The sequence below is a fragment of the Erinaceus europaeus genome, chromosome 18 (genome assembly GCF_950295315.1).
Source record: "Erinaceus europaeus chromosome 18, mEriEur2.1, whole genome shotgun sequence".
Taxonomy (NCBI): Eukaryota; Metazoa; Chordata; class Mammalia; order Eulipotyphla; family Erinaceidae; genus Erinaceus; species Erinaceus europaeus.
Window position 1 is genome coordinate 5623666 of NC_080179.1, and position 25488 is coordinate 5649153.

The following is a 25488-nucleotide window of genomic DNA, read 5'->3' on the forward strand; positions in this document are numbered from 1 at the left end:
GGCACTACTAATCCACTGCTCCTGGAGACCATTTTTCCCCATTTCTGTTGCCTCTGTTGTTGTTATTTTTATTGCTGCCATTGTTGTTGTTGCTGGATAGGGTGGAGAGAAATCAAGAGAAGAGGGGAAAGACAGAGAGGGGGAGAGACAGATAGACACCTGCAGACCTGCTTCACCGCTTGTGAAGCGACCCCCGTGTAGGTGTGGAACCGGGGACTAGAACCGGGATCCTTACACCAGTAAGTCCCTGTGGTTCGTGCTATGTGTGCTTAACCTGCTGCGCTACCGCCCTGCCTCCCTACTTTCAGCTCTTATTGAGATGTGCATGTAAAATTTGTTCATCTGTAGGACTCTGTCAATATTTTACATCTGAAGATACAGAAAAGTGTCTTTAGAACATTGCCAGTTACTCTGAAAATGTGCCTAACCTTTAATACATGCTCCAGACTGTAATCATATCTTAGATCCAACAGAGAAAAATTGAAAGTGGAAAAAATTAAATTTGTAAAATGAAAGTACACAGTGTCTATATTTTGTATCCATATCGCTTCCCCTCCATTGGAAGCTTCCCTATTCTTTATCCCTCTGGGAGTATGAACCGAAGATCTTTATGGGGAGCAGAAATAGAAGGTCTGGCTTCTATAATTGCTTCTCCACTGGACATGGGCATTGACAGGTGGATCCATGCCCCCAACCTGTTTCTGTTTTCCCTAGTGGGGAAGAGCTCTGGAGAGGTGGGGTTCTAGGACAAATTGGTGAGGTCGTCTGCCCAGGGAAGTCAGGTTGGCATCATGGTAGCATCTGCAATTTGGTGGCTGAAAAACATTAAAAGATGAAGCCGGAAAATCAGATTCCTGGTTATTAAACAAAGTGTTGAACATTTTAAAATACAATATATTTCTTTGTCGGGCTAGCTTCACAGGCGGGAGAGAGGATCCAGGGACTTGTGGTGGCATGGTAATACAATTCACACTGGAAGGCCCCAGAGTCGGGTGTGAGCACAACGGGTTAAGCCACGCAGCATCAAACCACAATGGCCGCCTCCCGCTCTGTGTGCCAGCCCTTCTCCAGGCCGGGATGCAAGAGAGAAAACAGAAGAGAGCAAGGAAGAGAAAAAGAGAGAAAATCCAGAAACAGAAGTGGCTTTATAGGATAAAACCAAAAGTGGCAAGTCGGGAACGGAAATGGCTAGGAAAGGGGGTGGAGGGAGGCAAAAGGCATGCTGGGAAGGTGGAAGTGTCCTTAGCAACTGTTGCGATGGTTTTAACTGGTGGGATTAATTAACAGCACCCTGAGGGGATAATGTGGTGGGGAGACCTTTAGTCATTTCTAAGACAAAGCAGAAGGTTGGTATGTAAATAATAACATTTGCATGGAAATATGGTGGTTTGTGGGCCCTGCCAATGTTTAACCACATCTGCACAATTTTCCAACATTTATTTTCTTTTCTTTATTGGGGGAAACAATGGCTTGAAGTCCACAGTAAAATACAGTAGATGGGACGTATGTAGCATTTCTCATTTTTCCACGTAACACTCTACCCCCCACCTAGGTCCTCTCACCATCATGCTCTAGGACCTGAACAGTCCCCACCCCCCTCCAAACCCCAGAGTTTTTTTATTTTGGTGCAATACACCAAAAATACAATGTATTTCAATTTAAGTCACCTCTACACTAGATGAACAAGAAGACATAGTACCATTTCATAAAAATGTAAGCAATAACACTAAACTGCATAACCTTTCCTTTTTACCATAAACATGATTTGTATATATTCATTTTAAATTTACTGACTTATTTAATTTAATTTGCATCTCTTTCCTACTAGAGTTACTTCAGGCCATGGTCGTTCTCAACCTAGGTTAATTTTCAGAGACGTATTTAAAACCCAGATGGCAGGATCATTAAAATCAGAAAATACTGGTATATCTAGGAAAATCTTAAAGCATACAGAGTGACTATGGTGGAGATTCTTTATTGCAGTGTAACAGAAAATAAAAGTGTGAGCCAGCTATTCACAGTACAATTTAGAGATCTGGAAATATCAGACTAAGAAGTGTGACCCAAATTTGGGAATCTCACTGAGAGTTTCAGAAAAAAGGATAATAGACCAAAATGTGAATAAGCAAAATTGAAGTAAGTAAATTTGAGAGCTGGGAGGTATTTTGATGTTAGAGCACAGCTGTGTGCCCAAGGCCTATATGTCAAGTCCATACTTTGTTTTAGTACCTATCTGTTATAGTTGGTGATAATATCCTTATAAAATAAATGATTTTTCACAGATTTGAACCTAGTAATACCTATTTATCTTAAATTTTATTTTCACATCAACTGTGTTAAATTTTACTGGTTCTTTCCACTTATACTTATTGTACTATAGGTTCGTATTTTGTTGATGCATTTGTCATTTCTGTTATGTATTTTAAGAAAGTTATTTGGTAATTTTCTGTGTTTGCTTTCTTTTTATATATTAAAAGTTTTCTCTTGCAAATGGAGTACTAATATAGAGTAAAATCATTCCTCTGCCTCACTGTTTATCCAGAACATAAATCTTTAAGCCAATTTAGTTTTCTAACATGTTTATTAAGACTGCTCACTATTTAAATTTTCTGAAAGTTTTTTCTATTATTTTATTAAATAAATCACATAGTAATTTCATATAAATCTGTTTTAAAACAATCTGATTGCATAACAAACACTTCAGATTTCCTATCAATTAGTCCACTCTTTCCAAAGAGTTTCAATTCATAGTTTTCTTTATAAGTAATTTTATAGATCTTTATTTATGAGAATTAAATAAAAGCCAGGTATTAATAATAAAAAAAAAAAGACTTATTCCTAGTGGAAGAACTAATCTTTTCAATGTTTCTTATTTCCACTGTAAATTATTACTTAAATGTTGTAACATGTTTCTGTACAATATGATAATATAAAAAACAGGAAGTTGGGCAGTAGCGCAGCGGGTTAAGCGCACGTGGCGCAAAGCACAAGGACTGGAATAAGGATACTGATTCGAGCCCCGGGCACCCCATCTGCAGGGGAGTCGCTTCACAGGCAGTGAAGCAGGTCTACAGGTGTCTGTCTTTCTCTCCCCCTCTCTGTCTTCCCCTCCTCTCTCCATTTCTCTCTGTCCTATCCAACAACAACGACATCAATAACTACAACAATAAAGCAACAAGGGCAAAAAAGGGGAAAATAAATAAATAAATATTAAAAACAAACAAACAAAACCAGGCAGCTTTTCTATTCCCTAACAGTGTTGGTTTGCTCTTTCATTCCTGAAGGTGTTGAGATATCCGTCTTGATAATATGAAAATGAAAAGCTCTCCTGTGATAAAAACAAAACAAAACAAAAAAACCCCACAAAAAACAATTACTGGGAAATATGATGAAAGATTTCCCTTCCCTCAGGCTATTATGATTGCTACTGAAATTTCTGTTATACAAGTCCAAAAGCTCTTTCCAGGAATCCAGTTTCTCCTTCTCCATGATAGATGGACATTGAAGCTTTTGCAGAAGTTCTGATCAGAGATACTGATTATGAATCATTCTGTGTCAACAAACTACCTGTTATCTTGCCATTAAGGAATGAAGATGCTGATTGCTCTGAAAACTGTCCAACTCGCCTCCCTTCTCCCTAACACGCAGTGCCATTTCTGTCAGGAGCAGAGCACCTTTGATGTCAAATCCTTGCTGGCATCTTCAAAGCACTTATATCAGCCTGTTGTCTCAGAAAGCAATTTTTAAAGTAAGTCAGAGGTGAGTTAAGAGCAAGGAAGAAATGGATGTTGAAGTCAGTCACATGTGTTCCTGTCTGTAAGATAATTCTAGCAGTCAGCTCTGTTTCGGCTTATTTGACCATGTTTCTGAAACCCGATCTCCAAATCACTCTTTTTCATTCTCTGAAGCTGTCCAGTACACTTTCAAACACTGGCATTAAAGCTATTTTCATTTTAAAATTTATTCAGCTTTTTGTAAATTTGATAAAATGCGGTGTAATGAAAACTGCTTTATTCCTCTAAGCTGAGAAATCCAATACTGGCAGTTTTAGTGGAATTTACAATCTTTACTAATGGGCTGTTGGCAACAATATACATAGATTTTTGTTCAAAACATAGCCCAAAGTTATCTCAATGAACACAACTGAAAAACTGAAATTACAGGTTGTACCACAATTCCTTAAAAATGAATATGGGGAGGAGGGGGCGGGCACATGGCGCCAGCGCACGGACTGGCGTAAGCATCCGGCTTGAGCCCCCGGATCCCCACCTTCACAAGCGGTGAAGCCGGTCTGCAGGTGTCTATTTTTGTCTCTCCCTTTTTACCTTTCCCTTCTCTTTCAATTATTTATATTAAAAAAAAGGTAAAAGGGCTATCGGAGTAGTGCATTCCTAGTGCAGGCACCAATCCCCAGCAACAATACTGGAGGTAAAAATAAAAATCTTTAGGTTAGACCTAAAACAAAAAGTCAAATCATTGAATAAAATATTGACTAAATACTCCATAATACTGAATTCAGAATGTCATTAATAACTCAACTGCAGAGCAAGGAAGAAAAACAAAATAAAAAAATAAATAAATACGATTACAGTAAACTGAAAAGCTTCTGCAGAGCAAAGGAAAAAAATCTGTAAAGCTAAAGATCATTCATTCAACTAGATGCGAGAAAATATTTACACATCAATTATTAGAGGGAAATATCCAACAAAAAATGATACAAAGTCATCAGAAATGTGGGAGGAACTTAATAGGCCACCAGACAAGATGGACAAATGAACAACAGGCATATATTTTAAAAGATGCTTACGATCACTTATCAAGAAAATACAATTCAAACAGTACCCAGTCACAAACTCACACCACTGAAAAATGCTGATGGGATATAAACTGGTATGACTTCTATGGGGAACAGCATAGTGCCTGTCAAAAGTTAACTCTAGAATATGATACAGAAATCCGAGTCTTTCTTATCTAACCAAAAAACAAACAAACAGCTATTCAGCAGGTACTGGATAAAGAAGATCTGGGAGATTGGGAGTCCGGCAGCAGCGCAGCGGATTAAGCCCACTTGGCACTAAGTGCAAGGACCGGCGTAAGGATTAGGGTTCGAGCCCCCGGCTCCCCACCTGCAGGGGAGTCGCTTCACAGGTGGTGAAGCAGGTCTGCAGGTGTCTGTCTTTCTCTACCCCTCTCTGTCTTCCCCTCCTCTCTCCATTTCTCTCTGTCCTATTCAACAACGACTACAACAATAAAAAAAACAAGGGCTACAAAAGGGGATAAATAAACAAATAAATGAAGTTCTGAGAGATGTACTCAATGGAATACTATCCTGCCGTTAAAAGTGGCAGACATCAAATGTGATTATGTTAAATGAAATAAGTAAGAAGATAAAGAAAGGCAGGGGTCAGGCAGTAGTGTAGCAGGTTAAGCGCACGTGGCACAAAGTGCAAGGACCAGCGTGAGGATCCCGGTTCAAGCCCCTGGCTCCCCACCTGTAGGGGAGTCGCTTCACAGGCAGTGAAGCAGGTGTCTTTCTCTTCTCCTCTCTGTCTTCCCCTTCTTCTCTCTGCCCTATCCAGCAGCCCTATCCAGCAACAATGGCATCAATAACAACAGTAACAATAACCACAACCTTAAAAAACAAGGGTTAACAACAAAAAAAGGAAAATAAATGAAATATATATTTTTAAAAAATAAGAACATAAAGGCAACTCCTGGATGATTTCACTCAGATGTGGAACATAAATAACTAAAAAAAAAAAGAACTTGAAAAAGTAATAGGAAGTAATCAAGCTGACACAGGCTGGTGAAAGTGAAGAGGTAGGACAGAGGGTCCATTTGGTTGGAATAGCACTAGAACTTTCATGATAAGGTGTGAGCGGTTTAATATAAACATTTACAGGTGTGAAACTATACTTCTGAAGTCATGGGCGGGTGGGGGGGGGGCTGTGGCACACCGGGTTAAACGCACACAGTACTAACTAAGCACAAAGATGGGGCTTCCAGCCCTAGCTCCACACCTCCAGGGCCCTCACAAGCAGCAAAACACGAGTGCAGGTGTCTCTCTAGCTCACCCTCCTCTCTCAGTTTCTCTCTGTTCTATCCAATAAAGTAGAAACGAACTCCAGGAGCTGTGGATTCCTAGTGCTGGCATTGAACCCCAATGATAACCCCCGAGGTAAAAAAAAAAAAAAGTCATTATAAGAGGGAAAAAAATGTGAATGGTAAGTTAAATTTGTTAAAAATGAATACTCTGGCATAAATTCCGTAAGTCATACAACTCACCAGTGACAGTGTTAAAGCTAATGCCCAGAATGTAAACTAGAGTGTACTGCTCAGACTGTCCTAGTAATGGCATTTCCATCGAATGATGCTATATGATCATTTATAGTAGATCAAGTAGTTTTTTTTTGTTCTTTTCTCTTTTTCTCCCTCCAGGGTTATTGCTGGGGTTCAGTGCTTGCACTAGGAATCCCCTGCTCATGGAGGCTATTTTTCCCATTTTGTTGCCTTTGTTGTTGTTATTGTTGTCATTACTATTGTTGTTGGATAGGACAGAGAGAAATGGAGACAGGAGGGGAAGACAGAGCAGGGGAGAGAAAGACAGACACTTGCAGACCTGCTTCACCGCTTGTGAAGTGACGCCCCACACACACATAGAGGTGGGGAGGCGAGGGCTCAAAGCCGCATCCTTAAGCTGGTCTGTCTGCTTTGCGCCAGGTGCGCTTAACTGCTGCTCTGCTGCCAAGCCCCCAAATTGTTGTTTTTTTTTTCTGTAAGACATTTACTTCTAGCTTTTTTCCCCAGACTACAAGCTTACTAAGCAGGAAATAACTCAAAGGATCATAAAATGTCCACTCTAGTTGCCTCTACTATGTAGCTTACTAGCCAGATGCAAAGTGAGCTAGAGCTTAAAATAACCTTAAGTACAAAAATCTAACACTCTCCTCATAAAAGTAGTTAAATCTATAAGAATGTGAGAAGAGATATGTTATTGAAAGAGACTGAATATGCCCTTATAAGAGAGAGTTTATATCACAGAAACCCAATATTCAAATTTCAAAAAAGGACAAAAGATATAAGGGCAGAGCATTTAAACAATATATAACCATTCTGTTCCTTGTCTACCACGTTCAAGGAAGCAAAACTGAGCAGACCTTATGTCAGCAGTGATTGATGGTTTGGTATATTGGAATCACCTGAGTGCTCATATTTTCTATGAATTTTAGCCATTTCTGGTTTTGGTTTGAATTATTCTTTAAGATATCTTTCAAACCATAGAAAAAAAATCACAGACCTGTTTTGTTTTTAATCTTACCAGTAAAGCAGCTTAGATTATATTTTGTGGGAATCCTGGCTCTGTAGCCATGATCAGCACAATGACTTTTGGCAGACTCAAATCCTTTTCAAAAACCATACAGTGGCCACTATTGCAGGGGTAAGCCCTTTGCTAGACCAACATTCCTGTTTCCAATTATGTAGATCTTACTCTGATTTATTTGGTTTTGGGTAACCGACCCTGGATAGATTGAATCTCATTTCATTAAAGATATCGGATGGAGCAAATTGACAGTTTAGAATTACAGAATATTTTATGGAGAGGACAAATGAAATTATTCTGAAGAAATACATTCAAACAATATCTGTCACTGAATACTTTAATTACATATAAGCAGGGGAAGAAATACACGGATAAGCTCTTTTATATTAATTTCTTTAATGGTTTATTATGATTGCCTTTGACTTATTTGAGTTGCAAGACCTTCATTGCTGCAACAATACTACCTACATGTGAGATTTATAATAGCAGCTATAATTTATTGAGTTCCTAATTTTAGATACTTTGTATCTTCATTTTCTTCTTGTTTTTATATTCACAATAATGCTTTTATTAATATAACAGCAAAAATGTTTATTCTCATGGTGAGAAGACTGATCTTTAAATGTACATTTTTTTTCTATAGGGTCACCAAATTAATAAGTATTATTCAACAAATACAATGTAATGTTAATACATACCAAACTTCACATCTCTCAAGATTTCTCCTTCCTTGGAGCCCCTTCCAGAGGCACTCAGGAGAGGCATGTCACTGCTTTGGTTAATAGGATGGTTCAGGTTCACTGCTGAGTAGACGCTATGAGTACAGATAAGCAGATGAGTCAAGAATCAACAAGCGACCCTTCTGCTTCTTTCTCTTTACAGCATGACTTGTAATGCCTCGGTTAGAGACGTCCAAAAGCCATAATGGGCTGGTAGAGAGAAAGAAACAGCCTCAGTAAGAGGAAGAAACAGTATCATTTGCTACTGATATTTGAGAATCACTTGTTGACAAATCACTTGACAAAGCTTAACATTTTTTCCATTTTACTGGATAGGATAGAGAGAAGTTGAGAGAGGAAGGAAAGACAGAGGGGGAAAGAAAGATAGACACATGAAGACCTGCTTCGCTGCTTGCAAAGTGATCCCCCTACAGGTGGGGAGCCTGGGGCTCGAACCAGGATGCTTGAACAGTTCCTTTGTACTCTGTGCACTTAACCAGGTGCACCATCACCAGGCTCAATTATTTTACTTTAAAAAATATTGAGTATTGGGAGTCGGGCAGTAGCGCAGTGGTTTCAGCGCACGTGGCACAAAGCGCAAGGACCTGCATAAGGATCCTGGTTCGAGTTCCCTGCTCCCCACCTGCAGGGGAGTTGCTTCATAGGCAGTGAAGCAGGTCTGCAGGTGTCTGTCTTTCTCTCCCCCTCTCTGTCTTCCCCTCCTCTCTCCATTTCTCTTTGTCCTGTCCAACAACGACATCAGTAACAAAAACAATAATAACTACAATAATAAAACAAGGGCAACAAAAGGGAATGCATAAATAAATAAATATTTGAAAAAAAGATATTGAGTATTGCATCAAGAAACTTCGGTGGAAAAAAATATAGGCAACCATATGTTTACAAACTGTTAATGTTTTTAAAGACATTTTTAAATTCAGAGAAGTTTTTAAATTTATAGAAACATGCCAAAGAGAGTGGATTCCTAGATGCCTTTCCCTTATTGCTAACATATTTTTGTGCAGTGCACTTGCTAAAATTAACAAATCAATATTGATGTTATTTGGATTTGCTTAAATATATCTGCATTCTTTATTGTTCTATCCTGCTCTTTTTTCTAGCTTTATCTCATCCATCACACAAAATTATATTGAGTAGGTAAGTCCCCTTAGGCTCTTGTTGGTTATGGGGGTTTCTCATATTGTCCTTGATGTTGGATACCTTGAGAGTTTTGAGCAGGACAAGATAGATATTTTGTAGAGCAGCAGTGTACTTGGATTTGTCTGATGACTTTTTTTTTCCTCATGATTAGACAGGATTATGGTTTCATTGTAGGAAGTCCTCAGAGGTAAAGTCTTATTGTCACATCATAGAGTACCCAGGAGAAGTTGACTGAGCTCATTTGATATAGCCTTGCTCCCCTGTTAGAAGTAATATCTTTTCCACTATCGAGTCAACCTGTGCCCCTCTTTCGATACTGCACTCTTTCCTCCCTTCTGGTTTTTTAAATTTTATTGAGGAGTTAAGTGTTGGAAGTATATTCTTTAGCACAGAAACTCAATGTCTCTTCTCCCCTTGAATGGAAACTAGCAGTCACAAAAGGATCCCAAAGCCCCTTCATCTTGACTCTTGCCCTCCTTCCCCAGAGTCCTTGACTCGGCAGTTGTCCATACTTAAGAAAAGGGGTATTGTTATCCATTCCATCATTGAAGTCATAGTAGCTATACACATTATCTGAAATTCTTGATATGGGATATTTGGGTTTTTTTTTTTTTCTTTCTCCACAATTTATTTATCTGTTCGATCATTTGTGTTAACATGAATTTAATAGATGCTTCTTTTTAAGTTTAGCTCACATTCCAGCTCTTTTCGTTGTTGTTGTCATTGTAGAAGTTTTTCTATCTTTGGATATTGGAAGGCTTTTCAGACGGCTCCTGTGTTTCCCTGACAGTCTCTGCTCAGTCACCGTCAGCATCTCCTCACCACCACCCTCAGTCGAGCGCCAGCACCAGCAGCAGCACCAGCAGCAGTAGCGGTAGTTGTTGTTTTATCCTCAGGGTTCACCTGGTTGCTCAGTGCCTGCATGATGAGACCACTGCTCCCAGTGGTCATGTCTTTTCCTTTGTTATTATTTTTTCTACTTTTATGATAGAGACAGAGAAATAGAGAGGAAGGGTGGAGGGAAAAGGTAGAGAGAAAGAAAAAAAGAAAAGGCACCTGCAGCACTGCTCCACCTCTCATGAAGTCACCCCCTGCTTATGGCACACAGGGGCTTGAACCTGGTGCCTCTCTGGGTGGCATAGGCACTCTATAGACTGCACCCCTTCCTCCACCCCTAATTGTTATTATTGTTATTTTGCCTCCAGGGTTATGGCTGGGTTCAGTGCCTGCACTATGAATCCACTGCTCCTGGTGGCCATTTTTTTCCCATTGTTGTTATCTCCAAATTGGAGACTCCCCCCCAATCTCATCTGCTATATTCTTATCTTTAGGTTGCTGATTATTAAATAATTTGTTCAATTTTGTATTTTAATGCTTTTTAGCCACAAAGTTGCAGATGCTACCATAATGCCACCCTGACTTCCCTGGGCAGACAACTGCACCATTGTATCCTGGAGCCCCACCTCTGCAGAGCCCTGCCCCACTTGGGAAAGACAGAAACAGCCTGCGGGTGCGGATCAACCTGCCAATAGCCATGTTCGGCAGGGAAGCAATTCCACCTTCCACCTTCTGCACCCCATAATGATTCTGGGTCCATGTTCCCAGAGGGATAAAGAGTAGGAAAGTTTCCAATGGAGGGGATGGGACATGGAACTCTGGTGGTGGGAATTGAGTGGAATTGCACCTCTCTTATGCTACGGTCTGATTGATTATTATTAAATCAATTTAAAAAGATTCACTCTTTTTTATAGTCTAGTAGGTCACTTCTTTTACTCTTAGTAATAATATTCTATGACTGTACACTGCATATCTTGTGTGCACATTCAGCTATTAAGGGACATTTTAGAAAAAAAATGAGAGAGGATGGGGAATAAAGAGAGAGAGAAAGAGATATCTGTAGCCCTGCCTTACTGCTAGTAAAGTTTCTCCTCTGCAGATGAGGGTCAGGCCTTGAACCTGGGTCCTTGCATACAGTAACGAGTGCTCTCAACCAGGTGTGAGATTACTCAGCCCGCTGAAATTTCGTTTTTTCTATATTCATAATCGGCTGCCTTTATTCCACATGTATTATTACGTGTCAAAGACTAAAGTGAAAAATGACTTGAGCAAGTATCTGAGTACTTTAAGTGAGACAGTAAATCTTTCTTCACAGTGACCTATATTCGATAAAAATCAGACTTCCATATTTTATGTTTAAGGTTCAGTTAGGCCAAGTGGAGCTATGTAGATGCCAACCTCTGCTTGATTTAATACAGACTCTATGATGGTGGTAACAGTCTTTCATTCAAGACTCTATGAAAATACCACCACAGAGTTGCTATTTAAGACTGTCTACTTCAGAACCACATTTCTGCTGGTCGCTAATAATTTTCCATATTGTGCTGACAATAATTTTTGAAACCATATTTTCATCTCCAGTGGTTGGCATGACTTTCAGAGCCACTGCTTTCTTCTGGGAAATCTGGATTCCACGCTTAGTGGTTTGACTGCAGTGTTTCCAACAAATCTGCTCCCACTGATGTAGATGTGGTTTCCCATACAACAGAAAATATTTTGTGAAGAGTGCCGGGAGGGAAAGATTGCTCATCTCACAGTGACCTTTCTGACCACAGAGTCAGATCCCAATCTGTGTTGATAAGCTTGAAATGCTGGCGCTCTTTAATATACACGATCTTTGCCAACACGGCCATTATTCATACTGAGGCTCTTGAACAATTTAATCTTTAGGACAGGAAAGAAAAAGAAATATGTCTTCCGGTATTTCTAATTCTTTTATTCATGACCCCAAACTGCTTTGACAATTGGTTTAGACTAAATTTAGACTTCTAGAAACTTCATATGTTTGTGTGTATTGACATGTGAGAATATATGTAGCAGAGTGTCTACACACACACACACACACAGAGAGACACACACACACACACACACACACACAGAGAGAGCAGGAGTGAGACTTCTGTTACAGTATGAGAAACATAAGCTAAGTTTCAATACAAGCACAGAGTGCAGGCATTGCAAGGATTCCTTCAGAAGAATTTCAGTTAAGGCATATAAAAGCATTCACGTGGGACAATAACTTGTTTCTTCTTCCTGTCTCTCTATATCCAGCAGGACATATTCTCAGCAGAAAAGACTTCATCAGAGACGCTTTTAGTATAAAGCGTCTGTTTGAAGAACTAAATATGTGACTTCAGTTTTCTTCAACACCATCATCACTAGCTGACCTTTTGAAACAGCTGAACTTTCTGCTTGACATTGTTCATTCTCATGAAGAACAATGATCAATGAATGCATTAAGGAAAAAAAAAAAACTTGCCTGGCCTTTCTTCAGAACAAAAACATTCCAAAGCTATTTTCTCAATTTTCATTACAGTCAACTTTCAAAATGAATTCACTGTCAGGCTGGGAGAGAGATCTGTGTGTTGGAGTACAGGACCTGCATGTGAGTTTTAGTTGTAAGGCATTATCATAACTCAGAAGTGAGCAAAATAAATTAACAAAGACAAATTCATGACAGTTATTTTCAATGAAAGAGATACATTAATATTAACTATTACAAGACGATATCACATGTAACACTGAAAATTCTATAGCCTGATATTCCTTTTACTTTCCAAATTCATTCTTCTTGCAAGTTGTCAATTTGCATGTGCTGTGTTGGAGGACACTTTTTTGTTCAATTTTAGTTCGGCCTGCTAATTATTTTGTGGAGGGACAGTTAATAAATAGTCTGGTTTTGATGTCATTCCCAATTTCTGTAACTGTGTATGTGTGTGTGTCCTAGACAAACTCAACTAGGTCAAATGACTCACAGACTTTTTTTTCCATGGTGACATTGCTTTATTACATGTCTGCAAACTTCCTGATTCAATTTCATTTGATCAGACCCCCTCTTGATCACTTCTTTGTTGAAAGCTCACTAAGAAAAAGGGCATTGCTTTAGGTTTGCTTTTTGTAAAATATCTTACAAAGATTTATAGACATTTGGCTGTTTTACAGAAGAAATAAATACTCAATTCCTTTTCCATTTTCAGGAACAGTTGTTTTTTCTAATTTAATGTCTATGATTAAGGGATAAAGAGTCATGAAAAATGTAATTGCAGGCTTTGAAAGATTTAATAAGCAGGGTAAGATTTTTAAGGAGTCTAGATAGGCTTACCAATAACGGCAAAGCTACATGACACACTGCAATTCAACATATATCAAAGAAAGTTTTATGTAAGTCCATTTCAAGAAAGTATTCACTTACTTGAATTCTTGCACGAGAACTTTGGTTATAAAACCTAAGTGCACGCAGATGCGTCTCTATAAAATCCAGAAATTAACCCATTGTTAATCCAACACTGCTCTATGTAAATATAGTTAAGAATACATGTGCTGTGATATCTCGACATGCTATACTCAACACATCCTTGCATTTCTCAGCATATTTATAGTCTAATTTTCACTTGAAGACAGGAGACTTTCTGAATTCATTTGAGAATTCATTTGAGACATAGAGAGAAACTGAGAAGGAAAGGGAGAGAGAGAGGGAGACTGTGGCACACCTGGAACCCTCCTTAACCACTCATCAAGTTCCCCCTTTGCAGGTGAGGGAGGGTTTTGAACTGGGGTTCTTGCGAATTTGTGACACGTGAGATTTGGCAGAAGCACCACTGCCTGGTCCTGACAGCCCACCTTCTCCAATGTACCTAGGCTGAGGTCCTTCTCACAGTATGTCTCCAGGACTGGGAAATATTGAAAAAGGAGAGAAGCACAGAATTCTGCTTTTTCCTTGAGTCATCCATCATGAAGGTAAAAGATTCTATACACAGAGTTTAAGAAAATAAACAGGCAGCTTGGTGGTTTCTGCTGTCCTTTTACAAGATTATTATCATGTTCAGTGGCCAGCCAGATGCACTATTTACTCATGATTGAATATTTACTGATAAGCACTATACAGATAAGATATGAGAGTGTGATTTCCATGGCAATTTACTGATTTTCTTATTTGGAAGACCTTTTTATACCAAGAAAAGCTAATGTTCATGAACTTCATGACCCCATTACTTAAACTTTTCCAAAGACACGGATCAGATGAGTTATTAGAACTAATATCATAAAATCACTTAACATTCGGTACTGAGTTGGGAAAAGAGCTCAGAGTGTAAGAGCATAGGATTTGTACATCTAGAACTCCAGAGGCTCTAGACTCAGCCCTGGGCACCAGCATAAGGCAGAAGGGAGTGGTGCTGTAGTCTTTCTCATACAAATAAGGAAGTTCTGGGCAGGGGGAGATAGCGCAATGACTATGCAAACAGACTCTCATGCCTGAGGCTCCAAAGTCCCAGGTTCATCCCCCACCACCACCATAAACCAGAACAAAGTAATGCTCTGATTAAAAAAAAAAAAAAAAAAAAAAAGGGAGTCTGGCGGTAGCACAGTGGGTTAAGCACACGTGGTGCAAAGCGCAACGACCCGCCTAAGGATCCCTGTTCCAGCCCCCAGATCCTCACCTGCAGGGGAGTCCCTTCACAGGCGGTGAAGCAGGTCTGCAGGTGTCTGTCTTTCTCTCCCTGTGTCTTCCCCTCCTCTCTCCATTTCTCTCTGTCCTATCCAACATTGACAACATCAATAACAACAACAATAATAACTGCAACAATAAAACAACAAGGGCAACAAAAGGGAAAATAAATAATTTTTTTTTTTTAAAAAAAAGGAAGTTTCCAATGGAGAGGATGGGACAGGGGACTCTGGTGTTGGGAACTGTGTGAAACTGGACCCCTGCTATCTTACGATCTTGCTAATCATTACTAATTATACTAACAACAACTTAAAAAAGTAAAATTTCAAATGAGTTTATATATTTTCAAATGAAATTCAGTAAAACTATTTTTTTTAAGTTGCTATGGACAGCAGAGTTGTAAAAACAGTTGGGCAATTTATCTTCAGTTATTTTCTTGCTTGGTTCCTTTTATGTAGAAGTGGTAAAAATTGCAGGGGCCTAGGGGAAGTAACCAGAGGACTAAGGAAATATTAGAGGGTATCACTGTAGAAAGAGCTTCTCAGGGGCTGAGGGGTGATGCACCTGGTTAAGCACACACATTACAGTGCACAAGGACTCAGGTTCAAGCTCCTGGCCCGCACCTGTAAGGGAAAAGCTTTGCGAGTGGTGAAGCAGGGCTGCAAGTGTCTCTCTCTCTCTCTCTCCCTCTCTATCTCTCCCTTCCCTCTCAATTTCTAGCTGTCTCTATCCAATAAATAATTTTTTAAAAATTTAAAAAAGTTTTTCATATAATTGTATCATACTTATTACTGCTTGGCCCCAAAATGTCTGAAAAATGAACAGGAAATTATCCTTGCAGTTGTTTTGCCAAATGTGTTAGCTGATATCTCTGATTATTCATAACTGTTCCCTTACTACCTGTCTCCTTCCATTACCTGTACTGTCTAGTACAGCTGATATTTTTTCAATTAAAGCAGCTACCAAGAATAAAATTAAGAGGGTTGACTAGCTAAATGAAGAGTAATTATGAGTTTGTGATAGGTATTAGTAGTTGCTGGGTTTTGCCCAAAATCTTTCTACATGCACTTCTTACATATACTTGACTATTTAAGACTATTTAATGAAACGGATAGTTAACACAGAATCTTTATTTTGAAAATTGGTTATAACAAAGAAAATGACACAAGATTTGGAAAATAAAAGCTTTAAATTCATTCCAGAGTTAAATTCATTTTTCCCCCCCACTATTTAGTTAGGACCTTTTTATTTTTTCTTTCAAAGTGTAGCCAAGAAACAAACCTCTTTCTTTGCTTTCTTTACAGGAAAGAATGAGTGTCTGGATTATTTCCAATCCATCCAGACAGCTATTTCAACTGGAACAAGTGACCTTTGGAACAAACTGGAATAAAGCAGCTTGGCCAGACAGAGGAGAGGGAGAAGTGGAAAGAAGCCCAACATGGTCTTGCTAAATGTCATTTGCAGTAAGAGGACAATGAAACGTTAATAACAAACAACTTCACAAGACAACTAAAACCAAGAAAGCTGTCTGACTACGACATGGAGCTCAAAGAAATGAGTCTTTTTAACTCTCACTAGCTTACACGTTCAACAAATATACCCCATCCTTTTAAGTAGAGGGAGTGTCCCTCAAATATTCAGCATTTACCTTTGACTCTTACGTCTCCTTGAAACTCAATGATCACTTGCTTTAGTTGCCTCAGCTGGGCCAGAGTTCCTTAGTTTATCATCTGTTGGATGCCAGGAATATTTGAAATGAGCCTTTAACTTGACACCTATTGAGGTATATTTTCAATCTTAATTTCAAATTTGTAAGTAATATATCTTAGAATCTATGAATGATAGTGGAGAGAAAACCATAGAAGATTACTGTTTTCTGCTTTTAAAGTACTATCTGTATTTCATAAAATTTCAGTCGAAAGCAAGAATATTAAAAATATTCAATTATTTTTAAGAAGTGGTCTTCTCATAGAAGGAAATTCCTTATTTTGTATGAATTTCAGAGAAGATATGCAAATATATTTTAGTCATCTCCAGGACTTCACTGTCACCTGACTTTTTCAGAGAAAAAGAGAGAGACAGAGAGAGACAGAAAGAGATAGAAAGAAGCATGAATGCTTCCTTCAATGTGGTGAGGGCCAGATGTGATCTGGAGGTCATGCACAGAAAAGCAGAACACTGGGAGAGCCATTTTACTGACCCTGAGAAAACACCTTCTCAAGTAAGTCATTAGCAATATAAATCAGGACATGAGACAAGCATGTATAATTAAGGCTTATGGGAAATGTGTAAGCTGAGTGGTAAAGGGTGAGAAGTATCTGCTAAGAAGATAAGAAGACACTTAAATTAGGCATTTGTCCTGAATAAGACTCAGGAGTCCAAGAATAGCCATGGCAGAAACCACAGTTTTAGGTCCCTAAAAAAGGTGTATGTTAGATGAAATCTCAGATGTAGTTGTCAAAATTGAGTCTAAGACTTAACAAGTATTTGAACAGAGGCTGGAACCCAGAATCATGAATAAATATTGAAGTTGGAACTATATAAGGAAACACTGGAACAGAAAAATATTAACAGTTTTTCATGGTTAAGTAACATCAAAAAGATTTTCTTTTAAAGTCAGTATTTGGAAATGCAACAATATGAAATCAAACAAATCTATCAGAAAATGAAATCTCATAATATGACCATTTTCTAAAATTCAAATCCAAAATAAAAGCAGCAAGAAGAGATAAATAGGATTATCTAGCCTTTGTTGAATGAGTGCTATACTGGATAACGAACACTACGGATATTATTAACCAGTGCTTTTAATCCAACTTTAAATAATAATAGGAACATTTTTGATCAAATGTTTGGCTTACAAAAATATATTTCAATATATATATTCACTAAGCCATACATTTTCTATTTCTATTTTCCTTTACACTAAATTGAAGGCAAATGTTCAGTTGTCCTTGCTTGAACAATGTCTCTTAGCAATATTTTTTTAGCCACCTAATATGTGCTATAGAGTAATCAGTGAAATGAGTGGACTGATGAATATTCTCTGCTGTGCAAAAAGAGTTCTATGTGTCTTTAAAATAATGAACACTGATTTGGGGGGATAGCATGGTTATGCAAAAAGACTTTCATGCTTCAGGCTCCAAAGTCCCAGGTTCAATCCCCAGGATAGCACCATCAGCCAGAGCCGAAGAGTGCTCAGGCCTCTCTGTGTCTTTCAGTATGTGTGTGTATATATACAACCCTGAACATTATGTTTTGATATATTCAAAACTTTCATGATTACCCAACTTACAACCCATTACCTCCTATGAAAGTCTCTCCTTGGCATTATTCCTGAGTCAAAAGTGCTCTCAAATTTTGAAAAGAGCTATTTACATAATATAGCTATTGCATCAGATGCTTCTGGAGAAAGGAAATAAATTCTGACCTCTCAACAGCAGCTGTTTTCACAACTGAATGTTTGCTAGCGAAGCTACTATGTGTATGGGCTGTAGGAAACAAAGGGAAAGGTAAAGTCTTCCCTTTCTTCCCTCCCCTTTTTCTTCCTTCCTCCCCCTTGCTATTTTTCTTTCATGTCTCACTCTCTTTCTTCCATTCAATAACTACTTTAGATGTTTCATTAGCTTTATTATGTGATCCCTGAAGTGGGTAACATCCCATCTAGAAGCAAAAAGGTGATGAAGATGGAGGTGAGTCAGTACCATGAGTGAAAACACAAACACCATTTCCATTTCAGGCAATCATTTTTTTTGTGTGTGTGTGGACATCCCAGGCAGACTTTTACCCATTCTTTATATGAGAGAGAGAGAGAGAGAGACAGAGAGAGAGAGAAAGAGAGAGATAGAGAGACAGAGAGAGAGAGACTGGAGATTCCCTGACAACACTCACAGGTGTTGTTGTGTCTACAGCCTGGAATACATGACAAGACTATGCTTTCTAAGCACAGCCAATCCAGTGAGCTATCTCTCTGGCTTTTCAAGTGATTTTTTTTTTTTTTGCCTCCATGGTTATTGCTGTGGCTCAGTACAGGCATTATGAATCCACTGCTCCTGGAGGCCATGTCTTCCCCATGTTATTGGATAGGGCAGAGAGAAATTAAAAGAGGAGGGGAGATAAAGAGGAAGAGACAGCTAGAGCTACAGACACCCGCAGACTCGCTTCACTACTTGTGAAGCATCTCCCCTGCAAGTGGCGGGGGGGGGGCAGGGGCTTGCTCGAACCCGGATCCTTGTCCTGGTCCTTATGCTTCACATTATGTGTGTTTAACTAAGTGGGCCACTGCTTGTTTGCTGCTCGTGATTTTCATGAAAATTGCTTCATTAGAGCTGAGCAGGAAACTCCAGGCTAGTTAACCTGAAGTTGTACTTTGTGAAGAGGAATCAGTTTAGGCAGTAAGTCTTGGAAACTTTTTGGTTGGATCATCTCCATTTGGAGTTTGTTGTTACAGTTTCCCTTCCCTTATCTCTTTCTTCTCTCTTTCTTTCTCCTTTCTTGAGGTTTAAATTTATTGCCATTAAACTCTGTCCTGTAATTAACTTCATAAGATTTCTAGTAAAGAGGTTAATGAGCAAATCATACAAAGAAATTTATTTAAAATCATTTATTCTCAGCAAAATCAACGTATCATCGAGTTTACATAGAAATACAAGTTTCAATTGGATTTTCATAAAAATGCACTAGTGAAAGAAATGTTGATAATTAATGACCAATTATGTACTATTTAATCATGCCCATAGCAGAATTTCTTACCATTAAAAACTGGTAAAGGAACATATTTCATGTGTGCAAATACTGACTTATTACTCTACTGTATTACCATCAATAGCAAATGGCCACTAAATATATACCTATTACATAAAGCTTTTTAAGTACAATAAAAATACAAATTCTATCTTTAAAAAAAAGCCAGTAATATGGCTTCTAAACATCCTTATACAAATTCCAAAATACTATGACAGACAAAATTATAAACACTCTTCTCTATGAAACATATAATAATTTCTAATTAAGGTACAACTTATCAGATAACAGAAAATAAGTAAAAAGGCTTATATATTACCATAGAACATTCTGGAGAGACATACAAATATATCGCATAAGCATATATGATTTCTTTTCCTAGTGAGAATGTACCTTTAGCACTTGAAGAAAATTCCCGTAAGTCTGTTTTTGAGATCTATCTAGGCTAATATTTTCATTATTTACTTTTTCATTTAATATGCTGAAACAAAATTATACATTTTAATCTTGAATTTTTGTTGCCCTGACTACAAACTACCATCTGCTACACAGTGGGGTAAGTGTATAAGAAACATTTTTAACAATCAGAGATCAGTAGATTGAGAAAGTTTTATTATTCATAGTAAAGATTAAACAGCAACTGGATTTTTGTGGGAAAGTGAGATTTTGTTCTCAACAAAAGAAATACAAATGAGGGGAGTCGGGGGAGGGGTAGCACAGCAGGTTAAGCTCACGTGGTGCAAAGCGCAGGGACCAGCATAAGGATCCCGGTTCAAGCACCCGGCTCCCCACCTGCAGGGGAATTGCTTCACAGGTGGTGAAGCAGGTCTGCAGGTGTCTATCTTTCTCTCCCCCTCTCTGTCTTCCCCTCTTCTCTCAATTTCTCTCTGTCCTATCCAGTAAAAATGACATCAATAACAACAACAATTAAAAAAAAAACAAAAACAAGGGCAACAAAAGGGAATTAAAAAAAAGAAAGAAATACAAATGAAATTTGCCTTGTTAACAGTGGTGATTCATCAAGAATAGTTACCACAGATATCAACACAATAAAACATACGGAGCACAACAAAATAAAGCTTTGGTGAGAAAATACATTTATCAAAGGAGAAAAAAATGAGGATAGTTCTTATTCCATGAAAATAATTATATTTGGCAAATAAAATATGGGTAACAGACATGCAACTATAGACACCAAATGCACTTTTAGGAGATATCAGATCAGATGGTTGGATGCTTCCAGTTAAACTAATCAGACTGAAATTTAATTTTAAGTGTGATGTAAGTAGCAAATTTCCTCTTTCTCCTCAATATTTATAGAATAAATAAATATGCAGGGCATAGCCGATAGTTATAGCTAACACACCACCTTGCTTTTACACATTCCCTAAAACATTTGGCTTGTTAATGGGGTTTGTACTTATGTTATTTTACCAGCTGAAAATGATCTGGCTGCATTATGTCCAAAGTGTATACTTTTCAAATGCCATAAGCCATACGTATCACATAAAATGCCATGTCTAAGGAACAGTAAAATGTATTGGTGCAGATACAAAGTATAGTCGATCCGGCGCGGGCAAAGCTCTTCGAGACTTTGAAAGGTATCTAGGTATGGCTTCCAGGAAGTGAATAAACAACACTATAGAAGGACAAACATTTCAAGGGGGACAATCATTCAGAACAGAAGGCAAGGCAGATATCTGGATAATTTGTGTCTCAATTATAATTTCACCTACTACCAGAACACAAAGGAACATAAATGTAGGCTCTACTTTACAGTGAAATGTTTTTAAAATAAAAACATTTCAGATCAACAGAGAGGAACAGTGCATGAGGAAACTGAATGGGACAATTTTAACATATTAAAAATATATTGGCATGTGTATAATATGTGTCATATAATTATAATGCACAATGCATATGTTAAAAAAACAAACAAAACTTTAAGATGGGTCAGGATTTCTTCTCCGTGACATCAGCACCTGCTGTCTACTAGGTCCAGACAAAATACTGTGCCTTCAAGAGTTAGTCCCATTTTGAACCCCTCCTGCAAAACATAGTAGAATTATTAAAAAAGGGAAACTCTCATGACAAAAAAAAAAATCAATAGCATAAAGAATCTGAAAACTCTGTAATTTGATCAACTAAGCAATAATGTCAAATACTGTCTTGTCAAACTTATAACTGGGACGCACACTCCCAGTCAGTTTTTTTTTTTCTATCCATTAACATTTTAACTATTTTAAGTGGAGGTGAAGATACCATGGATGAATAGAGAAACCGAGGGAATTTCAGTTTTAAATGCAAACAACTATTTTCCAGCAAGAAGTGCCTGTTGTATGTCCCTAGATTGTAGCTTAGATCCTTTCAATGGCTTTAAAGATGAATGTTCATTCAAATGTGAGTAGAAGTAGCTAGACATCCAATGAAGGAAAGCTTCAACAGACTGACAGCTTTCACCACTCCTTCCAGATTAGCGCTTTCAAAAGTGTTGGTTGAGAAATCAATACAAAACAAACAAATACAATCTCATTGTCTTGAAAAGCATAAAACATCAGATCACCGTGCCACACAGAAAGCTCCCTCTATTAGTCCTGCTGTTGCTTATGTTGGTACAAAAGCTGTTTTGAACCAAATGAAGCTGCTTTCAAATTGATGTGTATTGAGTGGATGTACACAATTGCCTTGCAATCTTTTATCTTTTAATTTTTTTTTTCCCTTAAGATCCTCAGAAGTAAGTTGCAAAGAAGGTTCCCTTTATTCCTTCAAAATCCCATCTGGATAAAATAAACTCAGGGCTATCATTGAATACCTCTCTCATCCTGTCCATGCTCCATCCAAGGACACATCTATCTGTACACACTGGTCTACAGACCAGAGGTGAACAATCCCAGACTCAAGTTCATCGGTGGAAGTGTACCCTGCGTGTCAGGTTTCCTTGTAGAAGCTGCATGGTTGTGTTTACAGACACAGAAACAAACCTACTCTACCTTTCATTCTCACTAATGACTGGCATTTTGTCCGGGAAGGAACGAAGTTTGGAGTAGCCATGAGGCGCACTACTGGTAAATGATAATGGTTATGCAAAGAGACTCTCATGCCTGAGGCTCCAAAGTTTCTGGTTCAACCCGCATCAGCCAGAGCTGAATAGTAAGTATTCTGGTTAAAAAAAAAAAGCGGAGTTGGGTGGTAGCGCAGCGGGTTAAGCGCAAGTGGCACAAAGCACAAGGACCAGCTTAAGGATCATGGTTCGAGCCCCTGGCTCCCCACCTGCAGAGGAGTCGCTTCACAGGTGGTGAAGCAGGTCTGCAGGTGTCTATCTTTCTCTCCCCCTCTCTGTCTTCCCCTCTTCTCTCCATTTCTCTCTGTCCTATCCAACAATGATGACATCAAGAACAACAACAATAACTATAACAACAATGAAAAACAAGGGCAACAAAAGGGAATATACATATATATATATATATATATATATATATATATATATATATAGAGAGAGAGAGAGAGAGAGAGAATTTGTTAAAAAATAGGCAGAGATAACTTCTGAAGAAGAACATCGGAGTGTGTGTTCTGCTTTAATTAGACGGATTCCACTTGAGTAATAGAGCAGGAGTACACCTGTTTGCTTTTCTCCTAATCACTTAAATCCTGACAAGGGGTTTATTACAAATCCAATGTAAACATTACCATATAGAGGAGCTTTTTTGGACTTAAACTTGCAATTAATGAAACAGAGAAAAAGTGGGAGAAAAGAGGTTTTTAAATCCAATAGCGAGTGTGGGCAAGGTGTGGTGGTTTATGACATTTAGATTTAGGAATGATCATCATAGGTACACATAGGATGAATTATGTGGATAAAGCTGAAACTTGTATTTTATAAACAAAAGTTACTCTTAGCAAGAAATCAATGCTTACAATTAGAGGAAAATGATGGTGTGAAAGAAAACCAAAATATTTTTCAACATCTGTCTATGCATATGCATCCTTCTCTTTCTGGCTGATCTCACGGAACATCATTCCTTCAAGCTCCCTCCAAGATGAGGTGAAGAAGGTAAACTGACCACTTTAATGGCCTTGTTGTATTGTGTATCTAGACCACTACTTGCTCAGCCACTCATCTGTTGTTGGACACCTGGGTTGCTTCCAGGTTTTGATTATTACAAATTGTGCTGCTATGAACACAGGTGTACACAAATCTTTTTGGATGGGTGTGTTTGGTTCCTTAGAATATATCCCAGGAAAGGAACTGCAGAGCGACAGGGGAGGTTCATTTCTAGCCTTCTGAGAGTTCTCCCTAAGTTAATAACAGATACATCGCTATGTAACCTCTTGGTATTTTTCCTTACTAAGGTAAAATTTCCCACAATTTTCTGGCTGTTATTGCTAAGTCTCATTTTATAAATCATGATTATACAGATCCTGAATTCCTTCAATATTTATATACTCGCTTGCATTTTAAACCTTTGAATGAGAACAAGACTTTATGTAGTATTCGTAAATTAGTATCACACACAAAAAGATCTTATTAATGATGGTTTTGCATTGTTTTTCTCCACTCCATTTTCTTATTTTGAAGTAAAAAGAACTTATCCATGAAGGGAAAATTAACGATTTGCCCCAACTAGCACTGTGCTGAAGTAAGCGCTTCAAGTATTTTTTTCTATCTAAATTTTTTTTCTTTTTTTTTTTAATATTTATTTTATTTATTTATTCCGTTTTGTTGCCCTTGTTGTTTTATTGTTGTAGTTATTATTGTTGTTGGATAGGACAGAGAGAAATGGAGAGAGGAGGGGAAGACAGAGAGGAGGAGAGAAAGACAGACACCTGCAGACCTGCTTCACCACCTGTGAAGCGACTCCCCTGCAGGTGGGGAGCCGGGGTTCGAAACGGGATCCTTACGCCGGTCCCTGCGCTTTGCACCACCTGCGCTTAACCCGCTGCACTACAGCCCGACTCCCTCTATCTAAATTTTTAAACAAAAACTACATAGTTATCATTATAGCTTGTATAGGCCAGACTTATTTAATGTATTGCAGTACTATATTGTATTCAAGAATTAATATGATCAGGAAATGTTTTCTATTATTCTGAGTTCTAAATGAAGGAATTTAAAGCTATATAATATTCTGCTGATTGTTAATATGGTCTACAGTTTATTTTTAATGGTTTCCAGTATTTTATTTAGTTTTAATTTTTTTTTTTTTTGCCTCCAGGGTGATCGCTGGGGCTCAGTACTAGCACAAGGAATCGACTGCTCCTGGTGGCCTTTCCCCCATTTTTTATTGCACAGAACAGATAGAAATTGAGAGAGGAGGGGAAGATAGACAGGGGGAGAAGAAGATATACACCTGCAGACCTGCTTCACTGCTTGTGAAGTGACAACCCCCCCTTCACAGGTGGAGACCGGGGCTCAAACTGGGAGCCTTAAAAGGGTCCTTGAGTTTTGTACTAAGTGCACTAAGCTCTAAGCTTAACCAGTGCACCATCTCACGAGCCCTGGTTTACAGTATATTATATTTTCAAATAAGGTTGGCTGGAAAGTTCTGTGGATAGGACTTTTTAAAACAATATTTATTTATTTATTTATTCCCTTTTGTTGCCCTAGTTGTTATATTGTTGTACTGTTGTTGTAATTGATGTTGTTGTTGTCTAGGACACAGAGAAATGGAGAAAGGAGGGGAAGACAGAGGGGGGAGAGAAAGACAGACACCTGCAGACCTGCTTCACCGCCTGTGAAGCGACTCCCTTGCAGATGGGGAGTCAGAGGCTCGAACCTGGATCCTTCTGCTGGTCCCTGTGCTTTGTGCTACCTGCACTTAACCCGCTGCGCTATGGCCCGACTCCAGGACATTTTTATTCACTTTTATAGTCATTTTCTCTTCAGAACATGTTAAAATCTTTCAACAATATCTATTTATATATTTGTTTTATAGTGACAGGAACTGAAGTGGGAGAGAAAGACAGACACCTGCAGCACTGCTCCAATGCTGTGAAGCTTCCCTCATGCATGTGGAGACCAGGGCTTTGAACTCAGGTTCCTG

At 38.4% G+C, this 25488-nt stretch overlaps 1 protein-coding gene across 7 annotated transcripts in view; it reads right to left on the reverse strand.

Annotated features, from left to right (window-relative positions):
- Window positions 1-19292: 19292 nt before the first annotated feature.
- Window positions 19293-25488, reverse strand: part of GULP1 (GULP PTB domain containing engulfment adaptor 1) — a 246125-nt gene continuing 239929 nt past the window's right edge. For all 7 annotated transcript variants that reach the window (XM_060177596.1, XM_060177601.1, XM_060177599.1 and 4 more), the window contains one exon: window positions 19293-21494. In XM_060177596.1, coding sequence (XP_060033579.1) covers window positions 21423-21494 — 72 coding nt within the window. In that variant the 3' untranslated portion in view covers window positions 19293-21422. The remainder of the gene's footprint in view (window positions 21495-25488) is intronic.